The sequence below is a fragment of the Nelumbo lutea genome, chromosome 7 (genome assembly GCF_056320005.1).
Source record: "Nelumbo lutea isolate HS-2025 chromosome 7, American lotus-T2T, whole genome shotgun sequence".
In the NCBI taxonomy this organism is placed as follows: domain Eukaryota; kingdom Viridiplantae; phylum Streptophyta; class Magnoliopsida; order Proteales; family Nelumbonaceae; genus Nelumbo; species Nelumbo lutea.
In genome coordinates, this window is record NC_142690.1 from 34,046,490 (window position 1) to 34,063,283 (window position 16,794).

The 16,794-nt window shown below is 36.7% G+C and overlaps 1 protein-coding gene across 4 annotated transcripts in view; it reads left to right on the plus strand.

Moving 5' to 3' along the window:
* The first annotated feature begins 623 nt into the window (after positions 1-623).
* LOC148846041 (Prefoldin chaperone subunit family protein) overlaps positions 624-16,794 on the plus strand; it is a 30,013-nt gene continuing 13,842 nt past the window's right edge. Inside the window, exons 1-10 of one of the 4 annotated variants that reach the window (XM_088953809.1) lie at positions 642-854; positions 1,045-1,099; positions 1,519-1,587; positions 1,719-2,073; positions 2,185-2,244; positions 2,621-2,788; positions 3,508-3,574; positions 10,607-10,818; positions 10,948-11,055; positions 11,170-11,215. In XM_088953809.1, coding sequence (XP_088809935.1) covers positions 1,864-2,073; positions 2,185-2,244; positions 2,621-2,788; positions 3,508-3,574; positions 10,607-10,818; positions 10,948-11,055; positions 11,170-11,215 — 871 coding nt within the window. In that variant the 5' untranslated portion in view covers positions 642-854; positions 1,045-1,099; positions 1,519-1,587; positions 1,719-1,863. Of the gene's footprint in view, positions 855-1,044; positions 1,100-1,513; positions 1,588-1,718; positions 2,074-2,184; positions 2,245-2,620; positions 2,789-3,507; positions 3,575-10,606; positions 10,819-10,947; positions 11,056-11,169; positions 11,216-16,794 lie in introns of all 4 variants that reach the window. The other 3 variants (XM_088953808.1, XM_088953806.1, XM_088953807.1) reach the window with 3 other exon arrangements.

Consider the following 16,794-nt stretch of genomic DNA (forward strand, 5'->3'; position numbering starts at 1 on the left):
ATTTGGTATTCTATGAGATTCTAAGCAAACGTTGTATACCTACACCTAGAGATGTTTATATGCTTAAAGGGAATGGCTGAATGTTGAAGACAAATGGTAAAATAAGAGATGACATGACACTTCAGCTCGTGATTCATGACAAGCAAACTATGCATATCAAGATTAAGGATATGGAGGATGTAGAATTTGAAGTTGAAGAAAATAACGAAGTTAATATTTTTTTATAATTAATAATTATATAATATAATATTTTTAAAATTAATAATTTTTATTGATTTTATAATACCATTGTGAATTTTTATTTTCAATTTTATTATACTATATTATTTTTATTTTTTATTTCCATTTCACTGTAACCTTTTTCAATTTATTTTTTTTCTTCTTATAAAATTGAATATTTTCTTTATTAAATTTAAATGAAATAATTTCTTGTTTATTTTTTATTTTTAAATTTGTTATCTATTTTGTATTTTATTAAGTGTTTTTTTGTTAAACTTTTAATTGTTTCAAAATTTTTGTCATTTTTTACTTAGAAAAAAATGAAAAAGAATGATAAAATAAAAAAATACCGACCCAGCTTAGCCAAGCCCACCTTTTATTTCTTTTATTATTATTATTATTAATTTTTTTGAATCTAAAATGGGGAGAGCCAGCGAGCCAGCTCACTGCGACACCGCCGTTTTCCCTCCCCTCTTCTTTTCATCCATTCTCTCCTCTTCCTCCTCTTTATTTATCCACCTTTCCCCTTCTTGCACGCTACAAACGCACATACTCTCTCTCTCTCTCGTGTTGTTGTTGGGGTTTCAGTTCCTAGGTTTGTTATTCTGCGGTACTGCACTCGTTTACCATGAGAGGTTGGTATTTTTCTATTGTTATTCTTGTTTTTTCTTGATTCTTCCTATTGGAGGTTCGCGTTTTTGTGTTCTCGATTGAATTTATTTTTGATTGACTAGTTTAATTTGTTTATATATATTGTGTCTCCTTCCTTGCCAGTAAAAGACTACTTGTAGGGGTTTATTGATTTTCAATTTTTTTTTTCTCTAGGATCAGGATAGAATGATAGAGGTGTATGGATAGGACTGAGGCTAATTGCTTGAAGGTCATCTTCATTTCTATTATTAGTTACAGGGTCGCATTCAATGGTTTTTTTTTTCTTTATTTCCGTTATTTCTTTTCCTGGGCCGGGAAACTGATGAAGTTTCTAAAATGCATCTATTTCAGTTGTAATTGTTTAATTTATTTTTAATACAAAAGGTAAACATTTTCTTAAGGGAGAAGAACAGAGGAAAATCGATATAAGGAAGCAGAAGAAGCAGTGAAGAATGAATCTTTTCTCTTTTAACATTTGTTAAGTTCAATTTTGTTTCCTTAACTCTTTTGTTTTTTTTTTAGGTCGGCTGTGTTTATATTTATTTCTTCGGTAGTTGTTGATTTGTTTATATTTATTCTGGTTACTGATATTTTATACTAATAGAAGTTACTGATTTCCTTGTTTATTTTTGTGTTTTTTGAGGTTAGAATCCTTGTCATTTACACCATGATGAGCTGGAAGCAGTTCTCTATGTCTATCAAAAGCTTAGAAAGGCTGTAGTTGTCTCTCTTGCTATCTCTCCTTTACTTTGTTGCTCTGCTCCATCCTTTTTTTTTTGTCTATTTTGTGTTCAAGATTTTAAATTCACCTAGGAGAACAGAGATGATGCTTGTAACTTGTGGATCAGGTTAACTTTGCTATGAACTTTCATTTCAATTGCACAACCCCTGATCAGTCACGGCAAGACTGCAAAGCAAGTTCGAGATGCTATAACGTCTCTTTTGTCAATATTCAAACGCTCTAACACAGACTCATCTTGTTGGTTGGTGTTTATGGTCATGGAGGAAGGGCTAAAGGGAACAATAACGTCCCTTTCGTCCATTTTCCCAGTTGAAGAAGCCCAGAAGGCTGTGAAGCGAGTACAAGATGCAATTGCAGACCGGCAGAAAGAGCTGGAGCATCTTCACAGCTTCATCTCTGACAACATCAATCTTGTCAATCTTGTCCAGAAACTTCCCGATGAACTGTTCCATGATGTCATGGTAAGAGATGATACAGAATGAGCACTCTTCTCATATGCATACTTTTTTTATGTTTTCAAAATTTTTATGTCGTTCCTCGTCTCAATTGATTGTTCCTTTGATAATATGCAGGTTCCCTTTGGGAAAGCAGCATTCTTTCCTGGTCGTCTGGTTCACAGCAATGAATTCCTGGTAATTTAATATTCAATGATTACTTCAACTATTATTCTTTTTATGGTTTTTGGTTTCTTTTTTATCTGCCTTTTAGTGATTTTCCAAGTTTGGTGAGATTTCACCAGTGGATGCTTGCTGGTTCTGTTAAATTTCTAGGAGTTTAATGGAGAGGTAAAGTTGACCCCCCAAAAATGATTTGATCAATAGTGTTAGCATTCCAAGAGTGATTCCAGACTAACATAATCATTCATTATCTAGTATCTAGTAGGTCAGTGAACCTTGTACATGTTAATAAAACTTCCTCTAGCTGATAATTTTATATACTCACTGCACTTGGTATTTTTCCTCAACAATTTCATGCCTATCATGTTGCATACTTTTCATATGATTGCAGGTTCTTTTAGGAGAAGGGTATTATGCTGAACGGACTTGCAAACAAACTATAGAGATTCTACAGAGGAGAGGAAAGTCTTTGGAGTCCCAAGTTGAGTCCCTCAAGGCCAACTTGATGGACCTTAAAGCTGAGGCTTCATTTTTTGATGCTACAGCTGCTGAAGCTGCTGTGAGTTCCTCATTTTGTTTATTGTTATATTAATTATGTAATCTGGGTTTTGCCTTTCCTTCCTCTGGATATGCATGGTTTCTTATAAAAAAGTGATAACTTACATTTTTTTTTTTATAATCTTCTTTCTAGAGATTCTGAAATTCTACATATTAGTTTTCTTAACGACATCACACACACACACACGTTTCTGATCTAAATAGAAACAGGTTTAGTGGCAACATTAAACATTTTGGATGTGCTAACTTGCCCAAGTCTGTAAATATCTCTATCCTACCTAGGCTTGAAGTTAAAATCTACATTCTTGAGGGGTACTCTGAGAGATGTAAAGGGAAAGGCAGAAGCTCAACCTGAAAGGTTCTCAAGTGTGAAATGCAACTTGACCTATCTAAATTTGGCGAAAGCTGTCCATATTTATCCATGACATGTGCCTCCAGTTGGTTATAACTAATTTTTGACTAATGCTGTCGTAGATGCAGTTTATAATTGTTCATTGTGTTTATTTGGTATGTTGCTTTGTGGTAGTGGCAGAAGCAGTTCCTTTTAATTAAAGCAACGCTAAGTATTAATTAATTGGATGTTCATTACTGAAGTTGCAGGTCTGTTGTTTATGGGACTGGGATGTTTTTGAGATAACCAATATTGTTCTAAACATTTTTGGGTTCCACTTAATATTACTTGGATTATCTGTCTATATTTTTGTTTTATTCTTGTAACAGGAAGGTCTTGTTGATATAAGGGAGGACTATGTTGAAGAAAATCCTGCAGAAAAAATGCCTAAATCAGGTAGAAATCTGCTTTTTCAAGGTTTATAAAACTTCTGTGTTTGCAAAGTCACACCAGAATGTTTGTTTGAATGGTAACTGTACTTTTATATACGTGGAAAATATTATGCACATGGTAGAGAGTAAGTATGCTTGAACATCTGGAAGTTCCAATGCCTTACACATAGTTTCCTTCCTCTAACAATCAGTTACCAAATTCCTCCAAAGTTGTTCCCCAATAGAAGTGGGGTCTCTTAAAACCTTGCCTAGCCAAAGTGTTATCAAACTGTTTGCTGACCTTTTGGTCCATTTGATTTCAGCTGCTAGTTCTCTTGACAGTCGTTTTGTCTATGTTGCCATGTGCCTTGATCCAGTTGATAACCACCCTTGAATCCCCTTTCAGTTCAGCCCAGTTTAAGACCTTGTAGCACCACTTCCAGTTGAGCCCTGGTTGAGTCTCCTTGGTCAATCAACTCTGAGAAAATCAATCATAATAACGTCTCCAATGGCATTTCTACAATCCCCCATACCTGGAGGCCCTAGGTTTCAAATACTACATCTATCAAATTTAAGTTTTACTAGTGTTATCAAAGTGTAGATTAGTTGACTAACCAGCTAGTTGAGGACCAGACCAATTGCATCACTACTAACTAGTCTTTGGGTACTCATGATGTGGTTGCCTAGGACAACTAAGCATCAACTAATTGACCTAGTCAACTACAAAGTCATTTAAAGCTCTGGTAGAGATAGAGAACCCTGGCTTAATCCTATGGTGCTTAATCTCATATATGCAGGGGAAATATTTTAACTGTGGATTGCTGTGGGTTGTTGTGTTTTGTTAGGATTGAAAAGACTAAGGAGGCTGAAAGGCAAAGGATATAGGTGGGAAATGCATTCAGGGTTTCATAGGTGTAAAATGGGGCTGAGCAGAGGGAGCATAGGGAGAGGGAGAGTCAAAGGAGATGAAAGGAAAGGATGCCATTCTAGAAAATTGTAAGGTTATTAGTGAAAAGGTCAAAATATTTAAATTTAAAGGTATTCATCTTTGTCAATGGCAAAATTGACATTGACTGGAGATTGGATGAGAGATCAAAGGTTTTAAAAGATCTGGTTGGGAAGAAAACTGAAATCAGATGCAAGGGAAACTATTTGTGGCACATAACAAGGTATGCGCACAAACAAGAATTGTAGAATATATCAATAGAAGGAAGAGAAAGTGCGAGGACAGAGGTTTCTCCCCAACTCTGGTAAATGAAAATGTTGAGAAAGGGGTAGAAGAAATTGAAATCTGTCAAATCAAGGTTTAGAAAATTGATTCGAAATTGGAATTGCTTTGTTGTTCACCGATTTGTAAGTCAGATGGTTTGATCATCCAATTCAAAGGTTTAGCTTGTGACATTTTTAAAATAAAAAAAAATTAAAATAAAATGACCCAGGAACCCATTGCTCAAGTAAAAAATAGTGGTTGAACCATTTGGGTCAGTTGTTCACTAACTGATTCAACAGTTTTTTGGAAAATCCATGCCAGATGCAAAACAGAACCAGATAGGTGACCGGTTCAGCTGCTTGGGTCAACAACATTTTTAAAACCATGGTCAAAATAGTAGTAAGGGGTGAAACTAATGACAACATTGAAGCAGAAAATTAAGAAATGGAGTCAAAAGGGTGATGGTGGACTTAGGAATAAAAAAAAGACCTAGTTGATAGAATTCTTAAAAGTTGGTCAAGCTATCTGGTGGATAAGTTCTTTTCAAGGTAAATGAACCTTCTGTTTTATTCTTTGATTCTGAAACAAGAAACAAATCTATAGAGGGAGGGAGGGATTGGAAATGGTATAGAACAGGCACAAGAGGTGCCATTGTGATTAGTTTTATTTTTATTTTTATTTTTATTTTTATTTTTTGATTAGCAAAAGAACTGAAAATTTTATTAAGATGTACTAAATCTTGATATTACAATATGCCAGATCAATCCCCACAAGTTACATATATTACAATTGTGCCCAAAACAATTGCTGCCTTGTTTTGCTAGAGTATCAGCCATCCCATTTGCAATCCTTCTTATCCAATTGAGTGTAATGTTTAACTCCTGTCTTATGCTCTTTCTATTTCCCTAAACTCATGCCTATAGATCCATGGCATGACTTTTCATATGGCTGTCCAGGTTTAGTGGCTGGCCGAATTTTTAAAATTTTCTAACCCAACCTGGGAACCGATTTCTTGGTGATTTTGAAATATGAAATTTCGGGGTCGATCTTGCACTGAACTGGTGTAGTGGCTAGAACAAGTGTGAACTGTGAAGGTGTAGTGTGCCATGGAACATTGGAATTAGGGGTGCAAATGGATTGGATCATGATCCAATCCAAGTTCGAATCCAATCCTATTTTGTAGGATTCAGATATCCTCTTGTTGGATATTCGGATCTGATGGGATCAAATAATAGGATCTGATTAAAAATTGGATTGAATTCAGATCATCTCCTATTCAATCTGAAAAAATTCGATTTGATTATATATATGTGTTGTTTATTTATTTATTTATAAATATGTTTATATTATTTTTTGTAATTTATCTATTTATTTGTAAAAATACATGTATATATATGATGAAAATAGTGAACAAATACTTGCTTTTTTTTGGTTTTTCTTTATATAAACTGTTATGTTTTTCCTTTTAATAACTTATTAAAATTTCCAGAAATTAAATCAGATCGATCATATTTGGATATTTGACATCCTTAACGGATTCAGATTCGAATTGACGTTTGTGAGATCCAATCGGATAGGATCTACAATTTGTATTATTTGATTGGATTTGGATATACTCCTATTCGAATCTGATCTGACCCATTTCCCTAATTGGAGTAGCTTAGATCTTGTGGATAAAACATCTACTAGCTAAATTGAGTTTTCCTAATTTAGCCTCTATGTCATCACATTGCAACAACAAAGTTGCCATCAATATAGCCCATAACCCAATTCAACATGACAGAACCAAACATAATTTTTTTTGGAAGGTAAATAAAAAAAATTCTAGAAGAGAAAGTTAATACAGAGATAGGTGAAAAGGAATCCCCTTCCACAAAAGAAGAAAAACCCAGTGATATTTGATGTGTGATCTTTGCCCTTGCTTGTGTAGGTTGGGTATGAAAAGTAGTTCTATTGCAGAGAATTTTGAGGTCAATCAAGGTGGAAAGGAAGTTTAAGAGTGTGTGGATCTTCTGGCAAAACAACAGTCAACTGAACCTTAGGTGGAAAGGAAAAATTCAAGATGGTGGAAAGAATCTAGAAATGGCCTATTCTCAGTCAAATTATTCCACAAGTATTTGTCAAGGTCAAATGGAGAAAATTCAGATTTGAAAAGCATCTGGGAAACCCTATCCCCCAACGGGTGGAAGCTTTTCCTTGGCTAGTGTTGTTGGATAGCATTTTGACATCAAACCATTTTCAAAACAGAGTTTTCACTTAGCTAGTAGATGCTATCTTTGTGGGAATGCAGAGGAGAATGTCTTTCATTTGCTTATAAGTAACTTTTCGCCAAGTTCATTTGGGGTTTCTTCTTTAGGCTCTTCAAGGTTGGCAGGTGGTCCCCAATTCTATGGAGGAGATTTTCTCCAAATGGCCAAAGGTAAAAGGAAATGTCAAGGCAAAGACCGCTTGGAGCTGCATTCCTTTTGCAGTTTGTTGGGAACTATGGATTGAAAGAAATAGAACAATATTTGATGTGAAGTCTCGAACAAGGGAGCATATCACACTTCTATGCGGCAAAAGAACATTGGGTTCTCATTCTCCTAGAGTTTGAAGGAATCACAAAGGAAGACCTTGGTTCTGGGTTTTGGAACATTTTGGAGTTGGCCTAATAGTTTCCCCTTTGTTTGGTTTATGGTTTTCTCCTTTTTTTCTTTTCAATGTATCCTTTATGTTTGCTCTGCTTTCCTTTGTAGCTTTCTCATCACCATCAGATGTACTTCTTTCTTCTCTTAATAAATTTTATGTTTTATTTACCACAAAAAAAAAACAAGAAAAAAAAATCCAGGATTAAAAACCAAAGTCAGCCCCTCCCAAGAGTCCCTAACATACTCAAAGAAAAAGCACAAACCCAACCATAGTTTTCAAGGCGCCAAGGTGAGGCTAGGCGACAGGGGGGCACCTATTCGCCTAGGCGATGGATTTTTTTTAAGTAAAAACATGTATCATAGGGTAGTTCCCTAGGTTCCATAATCATATTTGCTTAATAAATATCCATAATTTTCATAAGAAAAGTATAAACTTCATGTTAAAGTATAGAAAATCAACATATTCCAACATATTCATGAGAAGAAAAAGAAGAAAGAAAAGAAAATTCAAAAAATATAGGGGCTGAACCCCTATTTCTGTTATAGGAAAAGGAGAAAAGAAATTAGTATATAAAATTAGTAAAGAAATTACTAATTTCTGTTATAGGAAAAGAAATTAGTAAATAAAAACACAAAATTAGTAAAGAAAAAGAAAATGTGTTGATTGGACAACATTTTACGTTTTTTCTTACTTATTGGTTCAGGTTTTGAAGTCTTTGAGGGTTCAATACAGCATTTAGCAATGTTTGTGTTGATTAAACCCTAACAAATAAGAAAATAACAAAAAGAAATTAGTATATAAACACACAAAATGGATAGTTTAGTTTAAAAATGTCTATTTTATAATTATAACCTCAAAAAATTAAGAATATAAAAGTTTGTTATAACACGCTATAGAAAACTGCTTGGTGATTAGGCGAGGTGAGACTCCAAGGGTGCTTTGTCACCTAGGCGTCGTCTTGACAACTATGAACCCAACACTTCTCAAAAACCAAATCCAAAAACAACCTTGCTCTACAACCCTCCAAACCTTACAACACTCTTATGCTCGACCTGACAAAAACTTTTCGTTACTGCACTTAAAACCCCTAAAGCCCTCTAACAGAAAAATACCTTCTTACCTATTTATTTCAGCAGCTTTGGGAGAAACTTTTTTGTTTTTCTTAACAATCTTCTTCAATTTCTTCATCTTCTTAACAGGATCCATCCCAAATAAACCCTCTTCAACCTTGCGAAAACTTTTGACATTGGGACTGCATTCTGATTCTTCTCCTTTTTGAATCTTCTGACTGCGTTAGGTATCCTCTTTTCTCCTTGCACAACCCCTGCCTTATCATTTATCCTTTCAAGTTCCAAGACTACATTTTTCTCAAAAATCTGATCCACCTTTTCCTCACCATCCCTGCCATACTTCCTCCCTGAGTGAATTCTGTCTCTCCTGAGTCTTACCATATCTTGCCAAAGAATTCTCCCCAATCAATTTCCAATTATTTCTCCCTGTCCTTCAAATACATGTGATGTTTTTCTACCTGGCTAAAAACTTGCAAATTCCTCCCTACCAATGAAGGACGGACAAAATTTTCATTACTATCTCCATTGTTACCACAGTTTCCAAATTAATAGATCTCCCGGTTTCATGCATTTCATCAATGACTATACCTTCCTCAGCTGATTCGTCTTCTCTACCATCTAAGTTTCCCTTCTCTCCAACTGCATCTTTGAATTCCTTTTCTTTCTCGTTTGAAACAGTCTTTAATCTATACTTCCTTTTTCTTTTGAAAACCCTTGACTGACCATCTTTGCAATCTTCCCTCTCAACACATCTCTTCCCTCCTTGAAATTCCCCTTCCTCCAATCTATTCACACCAAATATATCAAAATGAACGAACACTATTTATGAGAAAGTTGAAAAGGGTGATTTTTTCTTGGATTTAAGTTGGGTAAATATAGAACCCAACCTGAGGGGGAGTGTTCTAATACTTCAGTTATTTTGGTGTACAGCAGTTATGTCTTTTCTACCTTTCAAAACTCTTAATATAAGAAGAGTGTGGGTGCTGCCATAATAATGATAAATTTCTTTCAAAACTTCTCTCTCATCTCTTCTTCTCTCTGTCTTAATTATCTATGACTATGACAGATAATACAAAGCTGCTTATTCTTCTCAAGCCAATGTCTCCAATTGATGGACCACATCTAAAAGGTTTTTGGAACAAATTAGCCCAATTGTATCACCTTAGCCATTGAGTTAGCATTATAAAGTTATGAGAAAAATGTCTATTTATAAGATGGTGAAAATCTGCATCGGTAGGCCCATTTTGAAGGCCATCATTTTGAGTTAGTCTCTAGCATTGCAGACAAGCTAAAGTGCCTTGACATTTATATGCTGCAGATTCTAATTAAAGGAGCGTTATGGGTGGCTAAGATGCTTGATGATAGCCAATATGATAGTCCTCAATAGGATTTAATGAGGAATTGGTCTGCACTTGCCCTCACTTCCTCTATGAAGCCTAGAGTCCAAGTAACTTGGACTCCGCCGATGGAGGGTTTTATTAAGCTGAACTTTGACGGAAGTAGTCAGGGTAACCCAGGACCATCTGGGATTGGTGGTGTACTGAGAGATGAGAACAGCAACATTATTGCCTTTTTTCCGGGACTGGTGGGAATAGGAGACTCTGTGAGGGCTGAACTCCTAGCTGTGGCACAGGGGGTACAGATTGCCTATCAACTCGGAGTGCAAAACTTAATAATTGAAGGAGACTCCAAGGTGGTAGTAGGATGGTTGGCTGACCCTGGTACTGTCATTTGGAACTTTAAGGATATTTGTTTTCTTTTTCCTTTGTTATGTTCTTTAACTAAAGGGTTGATGGTTTCTTCCATCTCCCCTCTTTAAAGGGGAGGTAGCATCTCGTGCCTCTCCCTAAGTTGTACTATCTTTGACTTTGATTTAATAAATCCGAATATTCACTGATCAAAAAATATGATAGTCCTCAGTACCAACTTAAAATTTTCTAGTGAGAATGGACAGTGTTCTGTTGTGTTGTCAGAAAATGTTAGACAAAGTAGCATCTACATCAAGGACATGCATATTTCTATTGATGCCATTTGTTGCTGAACTTTGGCCTTATTTTATGTGGATATTCACATATGCTAAAGATTGGCCAGCAATAATGTCCCAAGTTTGTATAAAATAATAAAAGTAGAATTTCATTCTCTTTGACAGGATTATCCAAACCAGATTCATCTGAAGCAGAGAATGTGAAACTTGTTGCTGAAGATGAAGAGTATGCTCGAATAATGTCTAGGTTAGATGAACTTGAGAAAGAAGAACTTGCAGCTCAAAGTGCCAATGAGGATGATGATGAGGAAGCTGAAACTGATTTTGAGTGTTCAATTAATCAGGAATCTTTTGATGATCATTTCAAAAGTTTAGAGGTAATGTTTGAAATCAGTTGGCTTTTGGTCAGTGTGGTATGGAAAAAATGGCATTCACTGTGGATAAGTCAAAATTTTGTTGAATCATGGCTAAATTAACTTCAATTGTGGATTGAATTGGAGCCTCAGTTAAGGAGTCAAGTACTGCAGTCGAAGGTTAAAACTCCTATAATCACTGCAACGAAAGAGCCTTTAGGAGGAAATTTCTTGAAGCAAGATTCCAGTGATCACCCTCCTGTAAGTTACTCCAACTTTGTTTTTGGTTTATTTCATTGCATCATTGTTTGTATGTCCCTTGTTAGTTACAAATGCTATACCCTTAGGGAACTTATTAAATTGTTTGCTTAACAGTTGAAAGTGCAGTTTGAAGATTCAAAGATTCATTATGTTCCTAAAGGTCAGTTGGTCAAACATTCTTTTCTGTCTTATATAAGAAGCATGTGTCAATGCTAGTACTTTGTTTATTTGAAGAATATAATTTGTCAGATCATATTTCCCGTTGTTCAAGATTTGGTGTTGATATTGAGCTTAAATTTTTGTTTTAACTAATATATTATGTTGTCTTTGGATGAAGTATTATATATTTTATAATTTTTAGAGATATGAAATGAAGTTCCTGAACTGTGAACTCTTTGATAAGGACTAGTAGATGCTAATTTGGTGTAGTGGTAATAGTTGAAAGGGATTTTAAAAAATGAAATTGTAAATGTTAAAAGATTTGGGGATAGAATAGTTTTAATTAGACTTCTTTTAGGTGAGGAAATCATTAACATAATTAGTGCTTATTGCCCCTCAAGTGGGTCTAGAAGAAAACATTGAAAGACAGTTTTGGGAAAACTTAGAAGGATTAATTGAAGAAATTCCAAATGAAGAGAATATTTTTATGGGAGGAGACTTAAATGGGTATTTAGGGAAAAGAAGTATAGGATACGATACGGTGCATGGAGGATTTGGGTTTGGGGAGAGAAATGAATGAGGTACAATATTAATTTTGTAGTAGCTTATGATATGGCAATTTTAAACACCTTTTTCCAAAAGGATGATGAACACTTAACATTTATAAGTGGGTCAAATTCCTTACAAGGAGAATAGAACGAATGATGTGTAAAGATTGCAAAGTAATTTTGTTAGTTTTTTGACAAAAAATTTGAATTGTTCCGTAACATTTTTTCCTGGTAATTGTGTTTTGCAAGATCTAGAGTCAAAGAAGATGATTGGGTGTGGTTATGAGGTGAATGGAGTCTATCTTTTGGATGAGATTCCGAGACATCAGGGCCATCGTGTTAGCAACAACAATAGTAGCGGGTTAGAGTTAGTGAACCAGATTATTCTTTGGCACAATTGCTTGGGACATCTTTCTTTTAGTTCTTTGAAATGTCTTTTCCCAAAGTTGTTTGAGTCTGTTCAGTTATCTACTTTGGAGTGTGAGAGTTGTCAGTTAGGAAAGTATTGTAGACAGTCTTTTAAACCAAGTAATAAAAGAAGTACTTCTGCTTTTGATATTGTTCACACTGATGTATGGGGGCCATATCATATACCTGCCATGGAAGGATTCCGTTACTTTCTCTTGTTTGTAGATGATTATACACGAAATTATTGGGTATATTTGATGAGATCACGTGATGAGGTTCCTAACTTGGTAAGACAGTTCCACCAGATGGTTCTCACACAATTTAGAGTGAGAACTAAGGCTTTTAGATCAGATAATGCCAAAGAGTACTTTGAGAAGGACCTAACTATGTATCTCTTAGAACATGGTGTAGTTCATCAGAGCAGTTGTGCATATACACTGTAGTAGAATGGATTTGCTGAGAGGAAAAACAGATAAATTGTGGAGGTGGCAAGGAGTCTTATGGTATGTGCTTCAGTTCCTGTGCAGTTATGGGGAGATGTAGTTCTTACAACCATGCATTTGATTAACCGTGTTTCTTCACGGACTTTGGGGTTTAAGGTGCCATTTAGTCTTTTTTTTCCAGATGGGGAGATATTTCATATACCTCTGAGGGGTTTTGGTTGTGTTTCCTTTGTTCACATTCTTGGCCCTCATCGCAAAAAATTTGATCCTAAGGCCAAGAAATGTGTTTTTCTTGAGTATGCTCAGAACCAAAAGGGGTGTTGCTGTTATAACCTAATGACAATGAGCTGATTTGTCACTATGGATGCTACTTTCTTTGAATCCACCTTCTTCTTGAGTGGTTTTCCATAGGGGGAGAGTTTTGGGGAGAATTCACAATTTGTTTCTCTTCTTGTTTCTTTGGTGCCTCCATCAGTTCAGCCAACACCTCCATCAGTTTAGCGAACACCTGCATTAGTTCAACCAGCACCTGCACCTCCAGTTTCATTACCTGAGCCACTACGGGCAACCTCACAGAAATATCAGTGCTAGTAGATGATGGTTGACTCCACACATTTTCAACCCACACCACTCTTTGTTAGTCCTTTTGAAACTCCAGATTCGGCAGATACAGTTCTAAGTATTCCTCTTGAGCTTGCTATGTTTTATGATGATAATGTTTCTATCCCTAACACCATTGTTGCAGCTGATCCCATTGATCTTGATCTTCCCATTACACTTCGTAAGGGGAAGAGAAAGTGTACAACCCACTGCATTTCACACCATCTTTCCTACAATGCCTTGTCACTCTCCTACCGTTCTTTTTTTTCTTCCTTGGATTCTGTGTCTATACCTAGGAATGTTACTGAGGCTCTCTCCAAACCTGAGTGGAAAATAACCATGCAAGATGAGATGAATGCTTTGGTCAAAAACCCAAGTTGGTAACTAATTGATCTCCCCTTAGATAAGGAGACAGTCAGATGTAGATGGGTATTCACAGTGAAGCATAAGGCCGATGGCAAGATAGAGAGGTACAAGGCAAGGTTGGTAGCAAAAGGGTATACTCAGACCTATGGTGTTGATTATTTTGAAACCTTTGCACCAGTAGCTAAGATGAGTTCAGTTTGTAACCTTTTATCTCTAGTAGCCACCTATTCATGGCCCTTGTTCTAGCTTGATGCAAAAATGCCTTCCTCAATGGTGGTTTATAGGAGGAGGTATATATGGACATTCCAACAGGCTTTTATGAAAATGTTGGTAAAGGAAAGGTGTGCAGACTTCGAAAATCTCTGTATGAATTGAAACAGCCACGTAGGGCTTGGTTTGACAGGTATAGAGGGGCACTCATCCGTTTTGGATACACACAAACACAGTCTGATCACACCCTCTTTGTGGAGAGGAGATGCTTTGGTGTCAATTCTGATTGTGTATGTGGATGATATAGTGGTGGCAGGAAATGATCTGGAGGAGATTGATGATCTCAAAAAATCATCGCAGCAAGAATTTGAAATCAAAGATCTTGGTGTGCTCAAATACTTCTTGGGGATTGAACTTGCAAGATCAAAGCATGGGATCTTCATTTCACAGAGAAAGTATGTATTTGACCTACTACAGGAGACTGGGAAGTTGGGGGCCAAACTAGTAGACACTCCTATTGATCCAAATCACAAAATTAATGGTGTGGATGGTGAGTTGGTAAAGGATGTGGGGAGATATCAAAGAATGGTGGGCTGACAGCTGTATTTGTGTTTGACACGACCATATATTGCTTATGCTGTCAGTGTTGTGAGTCAGTACATGCATGCACCTTGGGTTCAACACAGGGAAGCTATTGAGAGAATACTTGCATATTTGAAAAAGCACCCTGGAAGAGGCATTCTTTTCTCAAATAATGAGAATCTGAAGCTAGAATCCTGTATAGATGCAGACTGGGCAGGGTGCTTAGATGACAGGAGGTTTACATCAGGGGTGTGTACCTTTGTAGGTGGAAACTTGATCTCCTAGAAGAGTAAGAAGCAAGTGGTTGTGGCAAGGTCAAGTGTAGAGGCTAAGTATAGATCCATGGCTCATGGTGTCTCAGAACTTCTTTGTGTTAGATCTCTTTTGAGTGAGATTGGGGTAAAAGCAATGGAACCTATGATGTTATACTGTGACAATCAGGTTGCAATCAATATTGCCCACAATCCAATTCAGCATGATAGGACAAAACACATTGAAGTTGATAGACATTTTATAAGAGAAAGGGTAACAACCGGAGAAGTTTGTTTGCTTTATATCTCTTTAAAGTTGTAGCTGGTTGATGTTCTCACTAAAGGGGTGGCAAAGAACAAGCTTGAACATGATCTACGCAAGTTGGGAATGTGTGACATTTACTCCCACTTGAGGGGGAGAGTTGAAGATTAATCAGTTTTATGATGCTTTTTTGAGTAGATGTTTTATGTTAGTTGTTAGATAGGAGGTGGGGACCATAGTAGTTATGTGAGTCCAAATTTTATTATGGCCCCATTTAGTGCGTCTTTCCGTGCGGTCTTTCGGTTGCTTACAAGCCGAGAAGATCGAAAATCTGTCTATTCCTATTTGGCATGTGGAAGATCTTGCTGCATCTTCTGCAGGAAGCCCATTTTGGGTTGATTTCGGGAAGCTCCAAATGAAGATTTCCGCATCTTCCGCGTTTTAATCTCACACGGAAAGACCCGAAACGACGCACGGAAAGATGCGCGTCTGCCAAACGGTCTTCGGGCTACCCAGATCTTATGTCAAAAGCTCAATGCGTCTATTGACTGTCAGAACTAGCCCTATGTTTTTGAGTGTTATATATGCTGTTTTATGTTTTGCCGCCCTACAAGGCACAATTGTCTTTGTACTGTTCTATTATTTTTAGTATAAATAATAAGTGAAGGGGGTGGCCATATCATTGCTCTCTTTTCTTTTCAACTTCTCTTATTCTCTTATTCTCCTTCTCTCTTCAAGAAACTACTTTTCTTTCATATTTTTTAATTCATCAGATTTCTACTAGTTCAATAAAACAATTGTAAGGCAAGTTATGTTATATGGAGTCGAGTGTTGGGTAGTCAAAGAACAAATACCCAGATAATAAATGTGGCAGAAAATGTGAATGAAAAGATGGATGAATGGAAAAAATTAGAACGGATAGGATTAGGAATGAAGTTATCTATAGGAACCTAGGAGTAGCTCCAATAAGTGATAAAATGAGAGAGAGTAGACTGAGATGGTATGGGCATGTGCATAGAAGATCACCAACTGTGCTAGTTAGAAGAAGTGATTTGTTACACATTGAACCCGTAGAAGAGCTCGGGGTAGACAAAAAAGGACATTGGTAGTAGTAGTAAGAAATGATTGAAGCACTAATAATTTAACAGTGTATAAGGCTTTAAATAGAACAGATTGGCGAAACAAGATTCGTGTATCTGACTGTTATGGACGCCTTCCTCGGGAAGACGTACCATCGCCGCCGGCAGCAACAGGCCCCGGGCCTACCGCCAGCAGCAGCAAGGATTCAGTGATGCTCATCCTACCCAGTTCGACAACAGTAGCCTTATCTAGATTAGATTAGCTCATTTTGCTTGTTCTTATCTTATTGTTCTTATCTCTTATCTTATCTTGTTAATAGCTTATCGGATTAGGATTAGCTTAGCTTATCTTATCTTGTTAGTAGCTTATCAGATTAGGATTAGCTTATCTTATCCTTAGTAAGATAAAACTGGAAGTCTCCCTATTCAACAAGGAGACTCCCTTTGATTAGGACTCTTGTAATCTCCTATTTAAGGAGACCCCATTATTGAATGAGATATCAAAATTATTCAGTCAAGAGTGAGTTAGGAGAGTTGGTGATCTCTTGGACAAATCACCGAAGGTGCCAAGATAGGTTCATCACGAGCAGGAAGGAACAAGGGAAAACAGGAGGTTTTCCCCGTGGGCCGACCCGTGACGAGATCCTATTCCCGGGCCCTCAACAACTTGGTATCAGAGCAAGGCGTCATGGGAGATCTGGAATAGCTACCTTTCAGGGTCCACGACCTCGAGCACCAACTCGTGGAGACCAGCTCCGAAGTTCGTGAGATCAAAGGTGAAGTGCGAGAACTGCGGCGACTAATGGAGATGTTTCTTTCCAGCAGGGAAAG